General features: G+C 39.0%; 1 protein-coding gene across 1 annotated transcript; it reads right to left on the bottom strand.

The window, feature by feature from the left end:
* Positions 1 to 11,732: 11,732 nt before the first annotated feature.
* Positions 11,733 to 16,438, bottom strand: LOC115168675 (aerolysin-like protein). Its single transcript, XM_029724154.1, has 4 exons — positions 16,292 to 16,438; positions 14,244 to 14,274; positions 12,671 to 13,192; positions 11,733 to 12,257 (listed from the first exon to the last, which is right to left on the bottom strand). The coding sequence occupies exons 3-4, from the start codon at positions 13,151 to 13,153 to the stop codon at positions 11,808 to 11,810; spliced, it is 933 nt and encodes a 310-aa protein (XP_029580014.1). The 5' UTR covers positions 13,154 to 13,192; positions 14,244 to 14,274; positions 16,292 to 16,438; the 3' UTR covers positions 11,733 to 11,807.
* Positions 16,439 to 20,393: the final 3,955 nt, after the last annotated feature.

The following is a 20,393-nucleotide window of genomic DNA, read 5'->3' on the forward strand; positions in this document are numbered from 1 at the left end:
ACTGACTGGTTTTCTGATCCACGACCGTACCTTTTTTTATGTATCTGGGACCAACAGATGCATATCTGCACTCCCAGTCATGTGAAATCCATAGATTAGAGCCTAAGGAATTCATTTAAATTGTCTTTCCTATTGGTGATGAAGAAACACATCAGAGGCATAATGCTAAAATATTTTATTAATTAACAAAAAATCACAACAATGTCTATCAACATTTTTGGCCTAATGGCTACAGGCTCCCAGTGCAAGTCGGGCCATTGCAGAGAGAGAGAGAGTGAGTGAGTGAGTGAGTGAGTGAGTGAGTGAGTGAGTGAGTGAGTGAGTGAGAGAGATAGAGAGAGATTGCAGCACCAAGGTATCGTAGTTTAATTCAACCAACGCTAAGTTATTGAATACATTGAGCCTCCACCACACACTTTTCAGGGATTGTTTACTGAAGTGTTATACAGAAACTTTAGTAGTATCACAGTACCATAATTGGCACACGAGATGCACACACAAGGACACACATTTTAGACAGAACACAGGGTGCAGCCACTGAAACCAGCTCCAACCTTGCTGAACCTGATAAAAGGCTACAAACATCTCATGTTGAACATTTTGTCAAACTATGGTATCACAATACTATTAAAGCTTCAGTATACAGTAAACACTACAGTAACACTACAGTAAACACTACAGTAAATGTGCCCTTGAATGTGTGTTTGCCTCCACCACAAACAAATGTTCAAAATATATACTTTTTTACCAGTACTATCGAATGTAACAAGGTACTGTTGTCCTGCAACAAGAAAAACATGTTTGTCCACTTATCTTATTTGAAAGGTAAGTAACTCCCCCTTCCTCTTCATCTCTGTGACCTTTACTTGAATATCACCCAGCATCTATTCTGTGCATAATGTTACCAGGGATGCGTTCAGTTTGACAGCAACATTTAATTCAAAGGAAACAGTACTGAACGACCAGTTGAAGAACAGTGCGATCACAGTGACCCAGAGAGCGATTGTGTATGTGTATGGTGTGTGCGATTTGTGTTTCAAAATCACATCTATATAGTTCACAGCCTCAGTTTTTTCACATTCCTGATGTCATTGAAAAGTCTACCAAGGACTCTATGAAGCAGAGTTGCCTCTTTAGGGACTTCTCTGGTCAGTTTCCACGCAGACATCATATTTCCTTCTTATAAGTCTGCTACACCCATTAGATATTCGGTGTGTGCAGACTTATACTGCATGTAGCCTAGTGGTTAGAGCGTTGGACTTGTAACCGAATGATTGCAAGATTGAATCCCTGAGCTGACAAGGTAAGAATCTGTCGTTTTGCCCCTGAACAAGGCAGTTAATCCAGTGTTCCTAGGCTGTCATTGTAAAATAAGAATTTGTTCTTAACTGACTTGCCTAGTTAAATAAAGGTAAAATAAATAAATACGCGGGTCTCCATAATTCTGAATGTGGTTGACCTTCACATGCCTGCAGTCCTGTGAGAGACTTGCATACACTCTCCATTCATCACTGACTACCATACTCTGACGCTTCACATGCCTGCAGTCCTGTGAGAGACTTGCATACACTCTCCATTCATCACTGACTACCATACTCTGACGCTTCACATGCCGAAAGACTGGGACGTCTGGAGTTGCCCGGGATCTCCAACATTCCAAACACCCATGTCTTTATCCTCCATTCATTGTTAAAGCGTCTCTGGCGTGTTTGAAATTAATTAGTGTCAGCATATCAGTAGTAAACAAGGAATCAACATTTAATGACCTTAATGACCTCCTGCCTTCAGAAATTACTAATACTCCATGAGTTTTTCCACATTGTGTTGTGTTACAGCCTGAAGACAAAATGCATTATAAAAGGAATTTGTTCACCCACCTACAGACAGTACCCCATAATGACAAATGGAAAACATGTTTGTACACATTAACAGCACGTTTATTGAAAATGAAATTCAGAAATATCTATTTTGCATAAGTATTCACACCCCTGCGTCAATACTTTGCAGAAGCACCTTTGGCGGCAATTACAGCTGTGAGTCTTTCTGGGTAAGTCTCTAAGAGCTTTGCACACCTGTATTGTACAATAATTTCCCATTATTCTTTTTAACATTCTTCAAGCTCTGTCAAGTTGATTGTTGATCATTGCTAGACAGCCATTTTCAACACTTGCCATAGATTTTCATGATAATTTAAGTCTCAACTGTAACTAGGCCACTCAGGAACATGCAATGTCGTCTTGGTAAGCAACTCAAGTGTAGATTTGGCCTTTTGTTTTAGGTTTATTGTCCTCTTTAAAGGTGAATCCATCTCCCAGTGTCTGTTGGAAAGCAGACTGAACTAGGTTTTCCTTTAGGATTTTGCCTGTGCTTATTCCGTAAATTTTTATCCAAAAAACTCCCTAGTCCTTGCCGATGACAAGCATACACATAACATGATGCAGCCACCAAAATATGTAAAGGGGTACTCAGTGATGAGTTGTGTTGGATTTGACCCAAACATAACGCTTAGTATTCAGGACAAAAAGTTAGTTACTTTGCCACATTTTTTGCAGTATCACTATAGTGCCATGTTGCAAAAATTATGCATGTTTTGGAATATTGGTATTCTGTACAGGCTTCCTTCTTTTCACTCTGTCATTTATTTTGGTATTGTGGAGTAACTACAATGTTGTTGATCCATCCTCAGTTTTCTCATATCACAACCATTAAACTCTGTAACTGTTTTAAAGTCACCATTGACCTCATGGTGAAATCCCTGAGCAGTTTCCTTCCTCTCCGGAAACTAAGGTAGGAAGTACGCCTGTATCTTTGTAGTGACTGGGTGTATTGATACACCACCCAAAGCCTCATTAAAAACTTCACCATGCTTAAAGGGATATTCAGTGTCTGCTTTTTTTATTTTTATACATCTACCAATCAGTGCCCTTCTTTGAGAGACATTGGAAAACTTCCCTGGTCTTTATGGTTGAATCTTTGCTTGAAATTCACTACTCGACAGATAATTGTTATTGTGGGATACAGAGATGGAGTAGTAATTCAAAAATCATGTTAACTGTTATAATTTAACACAGAATGAGTCCATGAAACTTATTATGCGATTTGTTTAGCACATTTTTACTCCTGAACTTATTTAGGCTTACCATAGTAAAGGGGTTGAAGACATTTCATTTTGACATCATGGGGTATTGTGTGTAGATCAGTAACACCAAATCTCAATTTAATCTATTTTAAATTCAGGCTATAACATAACAAAATGTGGAAAAAGTAAAGGGGTGTAAAAACTTTCTGAAGGCACTTTACATCTGGTCAAGATGTTCTTTTCATGTTTAAAGCCGGATGTACACTACATATTTTTGGACACGATTTAGCTGTCCCAGAGAAGTTTTTTTCAGATTGGAGACAAAATCCTATGTCGTTGCCTACTCGGGGCGTATGGCCGTCACCGACTCTCGTTTAATGTGAGCGGGTCAAAGATGCAATCTGAGGGCTACCGATCTCAACTTTGAGCAGTCCCAGACTGATGATGACTTTATATAGACAACTGGAGGTCCATTAGCCTGTTGAATAATGATGGAAAGTTATTTGTCCTTGTATTTGCTATGAGGTTCAAACAAGGTTTACATCATATACAGTAATTGATGAAGAACAATCTGGTTTTATGCATGGTTGACACATTAGTGATAACATCAGGTTGATCTTAGATATGATTGAGTATAATGACCTCATCCTTGATGAAAGTTTTCTTATGTTCGTTGATTTTTATTAAGTTTTTGACACAGTAGAAGATTAGTTTATGTTCAAAGCAATACGTTTTTGGGGTTTGGTTACTTTTTTTTGAAGCAGTCCACACTTTATATAGTGGTTGTACTAGGTCTGTGAAATTAGCTCATGGGATATCCCGAAGATTTGATATTGTGTGTGATATTCGGCAGGGCTGCCCAATTAGTCCATTTTTTATTTTGATTGGTTACTCAAGTCATGACTGTTTATATCAAGAAAGGGGAATTTCCAAGGTATTTCAGTACTTGGCAAGGAATTTAAACGAAGTCAACTGGCTGATGATACCACCATATTTTTGAAAGACAGTAATGAGGTTTCTAAAGCATTTTCCTGTATTGAAGATTTTTCCTTGGTTTCAGGTTTGAAAATTAATATCAGTCCACTCAAGGACTGTGGTTTACAGGAAGTACATGGTATCCCAATTAAAGAAAAGGTAACTTATCTTGGAATTGATATGTTTAAGGATGAGTAATATATGGTGATATACAATGGGGGAAAGTACGAAAAATTCTGAACAATATTGTATCCATAAGTTTCATTTAAAATATTACGTAGAATATATTTTGTGAAACATGATTTGGAAAGATTCAAGCTGAATATTGACTATAATTGGGATTTCTGTGGAATGAAGGAGACAATTTTATATTAGTTTTTTTCACCTGTATTTATGGTAGAATTTTTGTCACATCTGCTCCGATTACGTCCATCCGGTGTCGTCCTAACCTGCAGTTCTCCCCCTGTATTCTCTCTCTCTCTCTCTCTCCCTGTCTCTCTCTCTCTCTCTCTCTCTCTCTCTCTCTCTCTCTCTCTCTCTCTCTCTCTCTCTCTCTCTCGCTCTCTGTGATTGGAGACAGGTGTGCTGGAGTAAGAGCAGATCCCTACCAGCTGCAAATCGTCCCATAAATCAAGACCTCTACATATACTCATTCCTGCCATCTCCACGCTGCCAGATTGTAATCTCTACTCAGTCAGTTGTTATCCTAGCCTTTTGTCAGTTCTCAAGATCCTGTTGCCCTGCTGTGCTTGTTTCCCTGCCTTACACCGTTTTGTCACCAACAACCACCTTGCTCTGGACTTCACTCAACAACACCAACTTGGATTCCCCTCAGGACCTGTTTACCCTGTTCAACTCAGTCAACTACAACCTCACTCTACACTTTGGGTTTCTCTGCAACTCGTCTGAGCTACCCCGGTTCTGCACTCCACATCTCTCTGTGTACAATAAACATTTTGGTTCATTCATCCCTGCTTCTGCATCTGAGTCCGCTCTTGGGTTCCACTGTGTTCGCTCCGCGATACAATTTTGTAAAATAAAACAGGACAGGTTGTGGTTTTGATATAATGATTTATTTCAGAAATTCTGATGTTGATAAAGTATATTTAATTCAACTGCTAAAACTAATAATAGGTTAATTTCATAGTCACAAATGCAAATGGTCTAAAATCTAAACCTAACTTTTTTCACTTTATAAATTAATTTAAACATTATGGCATTACTTTAGGTAAAATGAAAAACAAAAATGCAATTGCAACATGTTGTATTATTAATGAATGTGATTTGTTTTAGGATTTCTGGCAATGTAAATAGTTTGTATGTATGCTTGTTTGCATGTGACTATTCCTATTTTGTTGATAATTGTTTGTTTAAAAATAAATACAAATAAAATTAAAAGGAGCGATGACTACTACTAGTATGTTTTTGTACTAATAGAATTGGATTTGATTTGACTGAGCATAGCACTGCAGCATGACTCAGTACTGGCAGAAAAAGAAAAGGTACTTACTGTTCCAGAATAAACAATGTTATCAATAGAGTTACTGTTTGATTTTAGTGTTGAATTTATATCCACGAGGGACCAGAACAGTTTCAGTCATAAGATCAACAGAGATAAAGCCTAGATTGTAAGTAAGCATACAAGCTTTTTCTATGGCTATTGTAATACCTAATGGCTATGGTATTATATTATACTCTATTCTTATCTACTATAACAAACATGCAGTGTATCTTAAATGAATATCCTATCACGACTCAGGATAGGATCCAGATGCAGACACAGCTTGACCTTGACGTAAACAAATGATGCCAAAATAATGTTTTGAATGTTTGACTAATGAAGGACATTGTTTTTCCTAAGACGTAGTCTTCCATGACTGCCTATTACCTAAGTGATATGACTGCCTATTACCTAAGTGATATGACTGCATATTACCTAAGTGTATGACTGCCTATTACCTACGTGATATGACTGCCTATTACCTAAGGGATATGACTGCCTATTACCTACGTGATATGACTGCCTATTACCTAAGTGATATGACTGCCTATTACCTAAGTGATATGACTGCCTATTACCTAAGTGATATGACTGCCTATTACCTAAGTGAGAGCACTGCCTATTACCTAAGTGATATGACTGCCTATTACCTAGTGTATGACTGCCTATTACCTAAGTGTATGACTGCCTATTACCTACGTGATAGCCTGCCTATTACATAAGTGAGAGGACTGCCTATTACCTAAGTGATATGACTGCCTATTACCTAAGTGATATGACTGCCTATTACCTAAGTGATATGACTGCCTATTACCTAAGTGATATGACTGCCTATTACCTAAGTGTATGACTGCCTATTACCTAAGTGATATGACTGCCTATTACCTATGTGATATGACTGCCTATTACCTAAGGGATATGACTGCCTATTACCTACGTGTTATGACTGCCTATTACCTAAGTGATATGACTGCCTATTACCTAAGTGATATGACTGCCTATTACCTACGTGATATGACTGCCTATTACCTAAGTGATATGACTGCCTATTACCTAAGTGAGAGGACTGCCTATTACCTAAGTGATATGACTGCCTATTACCTAATTGAGAGGACTGCCTATTACCTAAGTGATATGACTGCCTATTACCTAAGTGAGAGGACTGCCTATTATCTAAGTGATATGACTGCCTATTACCTAAGTGTATGACTGCCTATTACCTACGTGATATGACTACCTATTACCTAAGTGATATGACTGCTTATTACCTACGTGATATGACTGCCTATTCTCTTGATGTTTAAATAAAATAAAATAGTGTTTGTCACATTCGCTGAATACAACAGGTGTAGTAGGCCTTACTGTGAAATACTTACTTATGAGTGCTTAACCAACAAAGCAGATATTTCAGTTTATTATTTTTATTACATTTGCAAACTATTCAAAAATCCAGTTTTCGCTTCGTCATTATGGGGTGTTGTTTGTAGATTGATGAGGAAAAAATTATTTAATACATTTTAGAATGAGGCTGTGCAAGAATATTTTAAGATAAATACACAACGCAGAGGACTTGAGGTCAACAGGGAATTAAGGATCAATGGAAAAAGTTGTTTTTCAGTTCAACATCTGTTTAGAATCTGTATGGGGTTTCAGTCCTTGACTGCTGATAGCTACATGTGGCAAGTTCTCATTGGTTCAAATTGTTTATACATTGAGCCTGAAATGGGGTACTGGCCATTGGCCCAATTTTATTGCCAGGAATTCTAATTGGTCAACCACAGGCTAGGGTTTGGGGAAAAAAACTACATCCTGTCTCTCTGTTCAGTGGAGAGGAACACTGAGGACAGGGAAGAATGATCATCTACTTCCCAGCATAGCAACTATGATTTGTTCTCTTTGAATAAACCTATTTTTCTTTACCTGACTTGCTTTGTGGTCTGTGTTATTGAAGAATAAAATCAACTGCTAACAGCTGCAACGTAACTAAATGTGGCAAAAGTCAAATCTACGGATTTCATGACTGGGAATACAGAAATGCATCTGTTGATCACAGATACATACAAAAAAAGGTAGGTGCGTGAATCAGAAAACCAGTCAGTATCTGGTGTGACCACCATTTGCCTCATGGAGTGCGACACATCTCCTTCGCAAAGAGTTGATCAGATGTAACGGGTGTCGTAATGATTTGACCAAGGTGCAGCGGGAAACTGTATACACATCCTCTTTTATTGGTAAAAGAAGGAAAAAACAAACAAAACACGTATACAAAAACACAACGAACGACACTAACAGTCCTATCAGGTGCATAGACACTAAACAGGAAATAACAACCCACAATTCCCATTACCAAAACACCCCTATACATAGCACCTTCAATCAGAGGCAACGAGGAAAAGCTACCTCCAATTGAAGGCCAAATCAATAAACTAAACATAGAACTAGAAAGACTAGACTAGAACATAGAAATATACTAACATAGAACATCAACCAAAACCCCGGAACACTCTAAACAAATAACCCACTGCAAAACACATAGCCCAACAAACCCCGAAACACTCTAAACAAATACCCCCTGCCACGTCCTGATCAAACTAATATAACTACTAACCCCTTTACTGGTCAGAACGTGACATCAGGATGTTGATTGTGGCCTATGGAATGTTGTCCCACTCCTCTTCAATGGCTATGCGAAGTTTCTGGATATTGTCGGGAACTGGAGCACTCAGTCGTACACATCGATTCAGAGTATCCCGAACATACTCAATGGGTGACGTTTGGTGAGTATGCAGGCCATGGAAGAACAGGGACATTTTAAGCTTACAGGAATTGTGTACAGATCCTTACGACATTGGGCTGTGCATTATCATGCTGAAACATGAGGTGATTGCAGCAGTTGAACGGCACGACAATGGGCCCTAGGATCTCGTTACGTTATCTCTGTGCATTCAAATTGCCATTGATAAAATAATAACCTGTTGTCCTTTGTTAATGCCTGCCCATGCCATAATCGCACCGTCACCATGAAGCACCCTGTTCACAACGTTGACATCAGCAAACCGCTCACCCACACAACGCCATACACGTGTTCTGCGGTTGTGAGTCTGGTTGGACATAGTGACAAATTCTCTAAAAACGACATTGGAGGCGGCTTATGGTAGAGAAATTAACATTAAATTCCCTGGCAACAGCTCTGAATGACATTCCTGCGTTCAGCATGCCAATTGCACTCTACCTCAACTTGAGACATCTGTGGCATTGTGTTGTGTGACAAAACTGCACATTTTAGAGTGGCCTTTTATTGTCCCCAGCACAGTGTGCACCTGTGTAATGATCATGCTGTTAAATCAGCTTATTGATTTTGCTGCACATGTCAGTTGGACAGACTATCCTGTCAAAGGAAAAATGCTCACTAACAGAGATGTAAACACATTTGTGCCAAAAATTTGAGAGAAACATGTTTTTTGTGCATATGGAATATTTATGGGATGTTTTATTTCAGGTCATGAAACATGGGACCAACACTTTACATGGTGATTTATATTATTGTTCAGTGTATTCCCCCAGGTGCTGCAGTGTCAAAACGTCATTTCACTCATCCCAATAGTTGCACATTTGGATGTGTTGAGTGATTATTGCATATTAATTTAAACAGTATTTCACTTCATTTAGATAGTCCTGATGCATATCTATTGAGTGATTATTGCATATTAATTTAAACAGTCTTTAATGTTATTTAGATATGCATTGGGACTATCTAAATAACAAGAAAGACTGTTTAAATTAATATGCAATAATCACTCAACAAATATGCATTGGGACTATCTGTTGAGGGATTTTTGCATATTAATTTAAACAGTGTTACATGTTATTCTAGTAGTCCCAATGCATATCTGTTGAGTGATTATTGCATTACAATTTAAACAGTATTTCACTTCATTTAGATGTCCCAATTCATATCTACAGAGAGTTACCAGAGTTAGTAAATGCACTGAACATGCTCATCAGCTGATACATAGTTGAATGCGGAGTAGATAATCTGTAGACGCCAACTAAACTCAACTTGTGTTTCACTTGGATAGTCCCAAGTCATACTTTATTTTTATTGTTTATTTAATTTAACCTTTGTTTAACTTGGCAAGTCAGTTTAGAACAAATTCGTATTTACAATGACAGCATAGGAACAGTGGGTTATCTGCCTTGTTCACGGGCAGATTGACAGATTTTTACCTTGTCAGCTCGGGGATTCAATCTAGCAACCTTCGGTTACTGGCCCAATGCTCTAAGCAAAAGGCTACCTGCCGCCAGATAGTTACTAGAATACGCTCTTAAATTGTAACTGATATGCAGCTGAGATGCTGCACAATTTATAGTCCAATATTTAATATTTAAACTTATTTTGGGGAAGGGGATTGGGGCAAGTGTTTAAATTGTGCAGTGTTTAGCAATCATAATAAGAGTCTGTTAGCAGCAGTTGTGATGTGCATGTGTGTGTGTGTGTGTGTGTGTGTGTGTGTGTGTGTGTGTGTGTGTGTGTGTGTGAGTGAGTGACTGCATGTGTGCTAACAAACACATTGGATGATTCTGATATTAAATAATAAATTAATCTTGATAAACAATTTGATTAGAAGAGAACAACTCAACGTAATGAACATGTAAATATTTGTGAATTGCATTAATATTAAATCAAATGGAAGATTGATAAACTTATAAACTTGACTGGGGACATGGTGAAACAAAAGACAAATGGTTTATTATTCATGAAATTAAGCTGTAGTTACATAACATTGTTTTTTATGGTACATTTGGGCCTAAACCATATATTAAAACATTTTGCAATGAATGTTGTTCAATAATTCACACAAAATACACTACTGGTCAAAAGTTTTAGAACACCTACTCATTCAAGGGTTTTTCTTTATTTTGACTATTTTCTACATTGTAGAATAATAGTGAAGACACCAACACTATGAAACAACACATAAAGAATCATATGGTTGAGGTCAGGGGATTGTGGAGGCCAGGTCATCTGATGCAACACCCCATCACTCTCATTCTTGGTGAAATAGCCCTTACACATCCTGGAGGTGTATTGGGTCATTGTCCTGTTGAAAAACAAATGATAGTCCCACTAAGCTCAAACCAGAAGGGATGGTGTATCACTGCAGAATGTTGTGGTAGCCATGCTCTTTAATTGTGCCATGAATTCTAAATAAATCACAGACAGTGTCACCAGCAAAGCACCCCATACCATAACACCTCCTCCTCCATGCTTCACGGTGGGAAATACACATGCAGAGCTCATCCGTTCGTCCACACCGCAGTGGTTGGACGCAGCGGTTGGATCCAAAAAAGCAAGTCTCTTCTTCTTATTGGTGTCTTTTAGTAGGGGTTTCTTTTGACCCTGACGGCCTGATTCACACAGTCTCCTATGAAAAGTTGATGTAGAGATATGTGTTTTACTTGAACTCTGTGAAGCATTTATTTGGGCTGCAATTTCTGAGGCTGGTAACTGTAATGAACTTATACCCGCAGCAGAGGTAACTCTGGGTCTTCCATTCCTGTGGCGGTCCTCATGAGAGCCAGTTTCATCATAGCGCTTGATGGTTTTTGCGACTGCACTTGGAGAAACTTTCAAAGTTCTTGAAATTTTCTGGATTGACTGACCTTCATGTCTTAAAGTAATGATGGACTTTCGTTTCTCTTTTCTTATTTTAGCTGTTCTTTCCATAATATGGACTTGTTCTTTCACCAAATAGGGCTATCTTCTGTATACCACCTCTACCTTGTCACAACACAACTGATTGGCTCAAACGCATTAAGAAGGAAATCAATTCCACAAATTAACTTTTAAGAAGGCATACCTGTTAATTGAGAGAATGGTTGGTTGAGAGAATGCCAAGAGTGTGCAAAGCTGGCATCATTTGTTTAACACCTTTTGGGTTACTACATGATTCTAGTTGTGTTAGTTCATAGTTTTGATGTCTTCACTATTATTCTGCAATGTAGAAAATAGTCAAAATAAAGAAAAACCCTTGAATGAGTAGGTGTTCTAAAACTTTTGACCGGTAGTGTGTGTTAATATGTCATGGGACACAAAGGCACCGTATTGTAGGAATGACCCACCTGTTGTTATACCCTCTGCTGAGACAGAAATAAAGAGCTGAGTCAACTGGGTTCAATTAGAATCACTCGAAATTGATCATAGTAACAGAGAAGGCACACAAAGAATTAGTTAATTCATCACTGTACTTATTATCTCTCCTTTGTGGATACCCTCGCTGAAGTGTAAGTCACACCAGTGTAGGTGCCTTTGGATGGGAAGACCAGCTGACTGCCATTCATGCAGGTGACTTTCACTTTGGCCTCGTAGTCGAGGTCGATATTTGCTCTCCCCACTGTGATCTCAACATCCATGGTCTTCCCTGGCGGGATCTTCAGGTTGATGGTATCCGCTTCTGTTATGGTCTCTGTCTTCTCCAGGCTGGTGGAATGCTCCACTCCCACGGTCAAGCTGAACCCTGATGTCACCTCGACCAGATCTGGGATCCCCGCTTTGACTGACACATTCAAGGTGGATTCTATCTTGTTGCTGACTGACCAGGAGGAAGTTTTGGTCAGTGTCTTGCTGTATGTAATGGACTCTTCTTGAACCAAGGAGGTGTCGTTGTGGTGAGACACAGATTTCACATATTCTGGGCTCACCTAAAATCAACACACACACACACACACACACACACACACACACACACACACACACACACACACACACACACACACACACACACACACACACACACACACACACACACACACACACACACACACACACACACACACACACAGACACACAGACACACACACAAAGATACAAATTGTTCAGATAAGACAAAGACAATTTAAGAGCTAATCATCATTCAGGAACTGATCAATTGATTTTTAGAAAGCCAACAATAGTAACTAATGTGTCTGTATGTGTGACTGTCCTAGAAATGAGATGCCTGATAAATGTCGACCCCCATATTGGATTATATGTTTTAATGTGGACAGCCCCCTTAATGTTAGAGCATCGGTAGAGTTTTCCTGAGCCGCCTACACACATCTATAAAAGAGCTCACCTGGGGTTTGAAGAGGGACAGGGTGGGATACGTCATGTCGGTCAGCACGGACGACTTGATGGTGTTGATGAAGAGGAAGCCCATGCAGTCGATGTCCGAGCCATACCTGCCCTGCAGCCCCAGGCAGATTCCGGACCCCACATCTATGGTGTACTCAGTCTTCAGTCCCCAGCTGGTCATTTTTTCAAAGAACTGCCGGTTCTCACTCGTCGTGAATTTGATGGCACCCAGACGTGTGCCGGCACCGTTACCCCACAGCGACAGCTTTGTGATGCGCTCGCCGAGTTTGAACTCAAACTCATTGAAAGTGTTCGCATCTCCAAAAGTCGCTACTTTCCCGTCGGTCAGCTCCACCCGCACAGCTTTGACCTGCGAGCCTCCCACCGCCACTCCGATCTTCTTGAGGGTGGCACCGTTGTTCATGCCGTGGAAGTCAAATGAACTGCCTCCTTGACCACCTATTAGTTCCAGTGTGGTTGCCATGTTGAGTGCGTGTGTGTGCGCGTGCGTGCGTCAAGTAACCTAAGAAATACAAATTCGTACACATAACTTCAAGCTCCAACTCAAAGAAGATCTGATTCAGACATTCAAAGCACCGAAAGGAAATGAAAGAACAAGATATAAGGATCAAACGATAACCAAGGGATATAATGACTCTTGGTTGGAATTAGAGGTCGAGCAATATATCAGTCTAGGGCAGGGCTCTTCAACCTTGTTCCTGGAGAGCTACCCTCCTGTAGGTTCACACCATTGCTCTCCAACCCTGATCATGGGAAGCTATCCTCCTGTAGGTTTTCACTACAACCCCAGTGGTAACTAACCTGATTCAGCTTATCAAACAGTTAATTATTAGAATCAGATGGACTAGATTGGGATTGGAATGAAAGAATACATGACGGTAGCTCTGGTCTAGGGCGACCAAATCGCTCCACAATCCTCAGGTCACTGAGAATGAAGTGTTCTTAAATTGCTCCTCCTTGTCCTCCACCCTCCTCTGATTTTATATCTCTATTCGTCTGGAATCTATCACACCCATTCCATCCTCCTCAGCTAGGGACCTCAGAGTCACCATGGAGTCCCTCTCCTTCACCCAGCACATCCCCACTCTACCTCCTGCTGTTTCTTCCTGATCAACTCCATGGAATCCCTCTCCTTCTCCCAGCACCTCCCCACTCTACCTCCTGCTGTTTCTTCCTGATCAACTCCATGGAATCCCTCTCCTACTCCCAGCACCTCCCCACTCTACCTCCTGCTGTTTCTTCCTGATCAACTCCATGGAGTCCCTCTCCTACTCCCAGCACCTTCCCACCTTCCCACTCTACCTCCTGCTGTTTCTTCATGATCAACATGGTGACTTATATGTAATGAAACATATTGTTGTGTAAGTGAGCACGTCTCTATGCACTTTTAAAATTAATTCTGATGTTGCTATAATTACAAATTTTCATGAATAATGATGAGTATGAATGTTACAGATGCTACCTCAGAATATGATAAACTGACCTATAATGATGAGTATGAATGTTACAGATTCTACATCAGAATATGAGGTGTTTGTGGGGCTGAAACTTACCTCTCCAAAAAAAGTTTCTGCTTTTGAATATCTGAAAGAGTAAAGGTATAATTGAATCAATATAGAACAATAATCTTTAAGACAGGCTGCAGTATTCACAGGTATTCATTAATATATTATAATATAATACAAAAATCTTTAAGACAGGCTGCAGTATTCACAGGTATGCATTAATATATTATGACACTGTCTAATATAGAACAGGGTCTGTCAACCCTTTAAAGTACACAGTATGTCCAATTAAATCTAACATTCATATTTAGTCAAGTAATTCCTAAAACATGACTGTTAATAATTAAAACTTCATTTCTGAATGTAAATCGAACCTTTACCTTGATTTCAAATGGTTTCAGAAAGGTAAAGTATTTTATTTTACCAGAATTGAACAATTATAGAATCTGTCATTTCAATACTAGTTGTATTAGTCAAATCAAGATGAAAAGGAAAGTTTGGTATTAAGCACTACACTCAACAGTCTACTTTATAGGAACAACTAAACATCATACTGTCATACCACATCTGCATATCTGAGTCAAATTAATCCCAGTGATATAGTATAAATACAACTTGAACATGCAGCAACAAATATGAATTGCTAGAGAAACCTGTGTTTAGTCACTAACCTGAACATATTACACAGGATCAGAAGAGCAGGCCAACGTCCACCATGTGAAAACAAAAACAATAGCAGGCCAAAGTGAACAATGTGAATACAAAACATTATGTCATATATAATGATGAACTACAAATGATGACCAATAAATCAACTGTTTCATCATTTAGGTACCGTTTGTTCCCTGAAATGTGCAGTTAATTAGTAATAAAATCAACATTAGTTCAAAAAAAATAATTTCACTTAGCATGATGAGTTGTTTAAGATTTTTTTTTACTAACATACAAGGCTTTTGCATGCCTCAGTTTCAAAGACGGATGTAGATTCTCTAATTTAAGTAAGCTTTCATGTTAAAGCTGCATTAGGTCATATTTATTTTGAACAATTATGTGAGGTTGTCTTCACACATCATCAGCTATCAGTATGTAAAATATCCTGAGAGAAGATCCAGCTTCTTTGACTGCCCCTCGCTCTGCAATCACTCTGAAATATAATTCCAGCCAATCGTGTCCCTTCTGAGGATGTACCTGACTAATGTGCACAAAAAATTAGATTTAAACAGATAAATATACATGATGAATTATATCAACTTCATTATTTGGGATTTATTAACAATTATGTCTGCAGGCAGAGGGCACAGAAAGTGAACGAGAGTGTGTGAGAGAGTCTGCTGTCTGCAGACTTACCTACTGCAGCTTTAACGGAGCAAAATTGCTGGCATGATTGCTGTCTCAGTTCACATTTCCCTGCAGTTCAATAATTTGGGACCTGACATTTCTGTATCCAATGCTAGATGTGTGAATCAGTGTATTCAAAATGAAGAGACAGCTTGATGTAAAGCACTACACTCAACAGTCTACTCACCTCACATTAAACATCATACTAACATAATACTTTTGAATTCAAAACAGAACAATAGGAGGCTACCATTTGAAAACAAGGCAACAGTAAACATGTCGTCCCCCACGAATGATGCAGTACCCCCTCTTGGGCCAATTGACATATCGCGTGTGACCAACAAATTGCAGTTAATTACCATAGCTCCTGTCTTGGGCCAATTAGTGTCATTTTGTAAATGCCAAATCCGTACGGCAAGACGAATCATTCACCCAAGCTTTGTCAAAATCTTACTAGTGCTGTCTGAGATATTATGTTTTACTAACTTACAAACAAACATATGAACGAATGGACAGACTGATCCGCAGTCCCCTCCCCAATTTCATCGTGGGGGACAACAAACCCGTACCATGCTTGTTTAACTAGACTTTATAACTGATTAAGCAACTGTTTCAGAATATAGTACGAATTTGTTACCTGAAAGTTTTGTTCATTTGTTGGTGAAAGGTTTTGTTAATTTTTTGGTCAAAATATTAACATAGCTTTCAAATATTCCTCATATAGCAAGATTAGTAATTTGGTGACATTGTGTACTTACATAGAATGATATGCAGGCCTCAGTGTTAAGGATGACTATTGATGATCTTGATGAAAGAAAACTGATTGGTCTGATTCAATATGCAATAATCTTCTTTAAGAGTCAAGACTCTGAGTGAAGTTCAAAGATGCAACAGCGGAATATGTGTCTCTGGAGTGGAGAAGCACTCTTTCTTATAGCAGCAAAACTCCCCCCACGCCCATAGAATGATGTACATCAGAATTTACAAAGAACCTTTCACCCTGAATAAACATTGTATTGTGCTTATCATGACAGATGTGTTTTGTGGAAATTCAACACCAGGGACTCCTGAAGTCCACATTAAATGATGAATTCTTTATTATCACTTAACTGGAGAGGTTAAAACAAACACGTACAAAGTACAAGTCTGCCACAAGCTCCGCCAGGGCGGTTCCTTCAGTTCTCTTATATACTGCTAAACAAAAGAAACAACATGGGCATGGTTCATAGGGTTGGTTCCTGCAGGTAACTGGCTGTTATATCACACTCCCAATCACAGCCAGATCTCTTCGCACTGACATGCAGTGCCTTAGACCGCTACGCCACTTGGGAGCCCAACCTTCCTTCCTTGCTAGTTGACTACAGTAGGAAGATGCCTTTTACCAAGGCAACATGAATGTAAACTTCGCGGAAGCGTTTAGAGAAATGTTCCATCAAAATGAAACATATATCAATATAATTTACATATTTTGCTCCATATTTTTTAAAACACTTAAGCCTATGGCTGTAGCTCAAAGAGTTCACATCTGTGTATTACATGGAAGCTGAAAATCAATAATAAAAATGAATGTGTAATGAACACGAGGGGAGAAAGAGAGCTGGTTTCAAGAGCAGGGCGTAGCAGGTGTTTATTGAAAAGGACCACAGGGCAAGGCAGGTAGCCTGGTCCAGGGGCAGGCAGAAGGTCATACACAGAAAGTCCAAAGGCAACAGTACAGGCAGGGAAAAGGCTAGTAATGTAGTCCGGGAGGTCAAGGCAATAGGTAGATAACAGGGAATTCAATAGACTAAAGTACAGGCAGGGAATAGGCAAAAAGACATCATTAGTGACGCAGGAAAATACTATCATATACGGGAGGAGTAAATTACGGGAAAACCTGCAATCTGAAGGACATGTGTCTTCCCTGTGGCTCAGTTGGTGGAGCATGGTGTTTCCAACACCAGCATGGTATGTGCAATGCCAGGGTTGTGGGTTCAATTCCCACGGGGGCCAGTACAAAAAAATACAAATGCATGAAATGAAATGTATGAAATGTATTCATTCACTACTGTTAGTTGCTCTGATAAGAGTTTCTGCTAAATGACTAAAATGTAATGTGTCACAAAAAAAGCAATACTGTACCTCACAGTGATGGGGTGCAAAGAACTGAACTAAATAGTGTGTGATAATGACATACAGGTGATTAGAATTCAGGTGATTGGGATCTGGAGAGTGACCTGTGTTCAGGGGATCTATGTGTTTGAGGGTGTGAGTTGGAAGCAGATGTTACAATGTGTAGGCTAATGTTAACCTGTTTAGGATAGGGGGCAGTATTTTCACGGTCGGATAAAAAAAACGTACCCGATTTAATATGGTTATTACTACTGCCCAGAAACTAGAATACGCATATAATTGTTCTATACAGGAAGTGCCCTCTCTGACCATTTCTTGGCCTTCTATACCCTCTTTATCAAAAACAGAGGATATCTGCTGTATCGTGACATTTTCTAAGGCTCCCATAGGCTATCAGAAGGCGCCAGAACGGGGAATGATGACTCTGCAGTCCCTTGGCGAAAAACAGTAGGGGATTTGGATAGTGGTCGATCTGAGAACAATGACACGGGTGCGCGCGTGCACGTGAAGACACCATTTTCTTCTTTCAGTCTTTGAACGAAAACAACGTCTCCCGGTCTGAATATTATCGCTATTTTACGAGAAAAATTGCATAAAAATTTATTTTAAAAGCGTTTGACATGCTTCGAAGTACGGTAATGGAATATTTTGATTTTTTTTGTCACGATATGCGCCGGCGCATCACCCTTCGGATAGTGTCTTGAACGCAAGAACAAAACGCCGCTATTTGGATATAACTATGTATTATTTGGAACCAAAACAACATTGGGTGTAAAGTAGAAGGCCTGGAAGTGCATTCTGATGAAGAACAGCAAAGGTAATCCAATTTTTCTAATAGTAATTCTGAGTTTTGTGAGCCCCAAACTTGGTGGGTGTCAAATTAGCTAGCCTGTGATGGCCGAGCTATCTACTCAGAATATTGCAAAATGTGCTTTCGCCGATAAGCTATTTTAAAATCTGACATAGCGTTTGCATAAAGGAGTTCTGTATCTATAATTCTTAAAATAATTGTTATGTATTTTGTCAATGTTTATCATGAGTAATTTAGTAAATTCACCAGAAGTTTTTGGTGGGTATGCTAGTTCTGAACATCACAAGCTAATGTAAAAAGCTGTTTTTGATATAAATATGAACTTGATTGAAAAAAACATGCATGTATTGTATAACATAATGTCCTAGGAGTGTCATCTGATGAAGATCAAAGGTTAGTGCCGCATTTAGCTGTGGTTTTGGTTTTTGTGACATATATGCGTGCTTTGAAAATGGCTGTGTGATGGCAGGGTACTCTCCTGACAAAATTTAATGTTTTGCTTTCGCTGTAAAGACTTTTTGAAATCAGACAATGTGGTTAGATTAACAAGACTCTTGTCTTTAACAAACATTCTTCTCAGGTGTTCTGCTAGTATATCTTAAACTTATATGTATGTCTGTTCTGGTCTTCCTAACTATGGCATTCTATTTGGTCTACCTCATTAGCTAAAATGTAATCCATTATTTAACCTGTATGGGCTAGGGGGCAGTATTTCACGGCCGGATAAAAAACGTACCCGATTTAACTGGTTACTACTCTTGCCCAGAAACGAGAATATGCATATTATTATTAGATTTGGATAGAAAACACTCAGAAGTTTCTAAAACTGTTTGAATGGTGTCTGTGAGTATAACAGAACTCATATGGCAGGCAAAAACCAGAGAAAATTCCAAGCAGGAAGTGGCCTGTGTGACAATTTGTAGTTCTCCTTTTGCTTCTCTATCACAACTACAGGATCTGTGGGGTTACGTGACACTTCTTAAGGCTTCCATTGGCTCTCTAAAGCCTTCAGAAACCGGATTGAGGCGTCTCCTGTCTCTGGGCAGTGTATAACAACTCAGTTTGTCAGTGGACTGCCTGGTGACAAAGAGAGTGGAAATGCGCATTCACGAGACCAAGCCATTTTTTCTCTTCCTTTTTGAATGAATACAGCACTGTCCGGTTGGAATATTATCGCTATTTTACAAGAAAAATACCATAAAAATTTATTTTAAACAGCGTTTGACATGCTTCTAAGAACGGTAATGGAACATTTAGAATTATTTTGTCTCGATATACACTCGCGCATTACCCTTTGGATAGTGACCTGAACGCACAAACAAAACGGAGGTATTTTGACATAACTATGGATTATTTGGAACAAAAACAACATTTCTTGTGGAAGTAGCAGTCCTGGGAGTGCATTCTGATGAAGAACAGCAAAGTTAATACAATTTTTCTAATACTAATTCTGAGTTTAGTGTGCGACGAACTTGGTGGGTGTCAAATTAGCTAGCCTGTGATGGCTGAGCTATGTACTCAGAATATTGAAAAATGTGCTTTTGCCGAAAAGCCATTTTAAAATCTGACATAGCGATTGCATAAAGGAGTATGTATGTATAATTCTTAAAATAATTGTTATGCATTTTGTCAACGTTTATTATGAGTAATTTTGTAAATTCACCGGAAGTTTTTGCTGGGAATGCATGTTCTGAACATCACACACCAATTTAAAAAGCTGTTTTTGGATATAAATATGAACTTGATTGAACAAAACATGCATGTATTGTATAACATAATGTCCTAGGAGTGTCATCTGAAGAAGATCATCAAAGGTTAGTGCTGCTTTTAGCTGTGTTTTGGGTTTTTGTGACATATATGCTTGCTTGGGAAATGGCTGTGTGGTTATTTGTGTCTATGTACTCTCCTAACATAATCTAATGTTTTGCTTTCGCTGT

The sequence above is a fragment of the Salmo trutta genome, chromosome 30 (assembly GCF_901001165.1).
Source record: "Salmo trutta chromosome 30, fSalTru1.1, whole genome shotgun sequence".
Classification (NCBI taxonomy): domain Eukaryota; kingdom Metazoa; phylum Chordata; class Actinopteri; order Salmoniformes; family Salmonidae; genus Salmo; species Salmo trutta.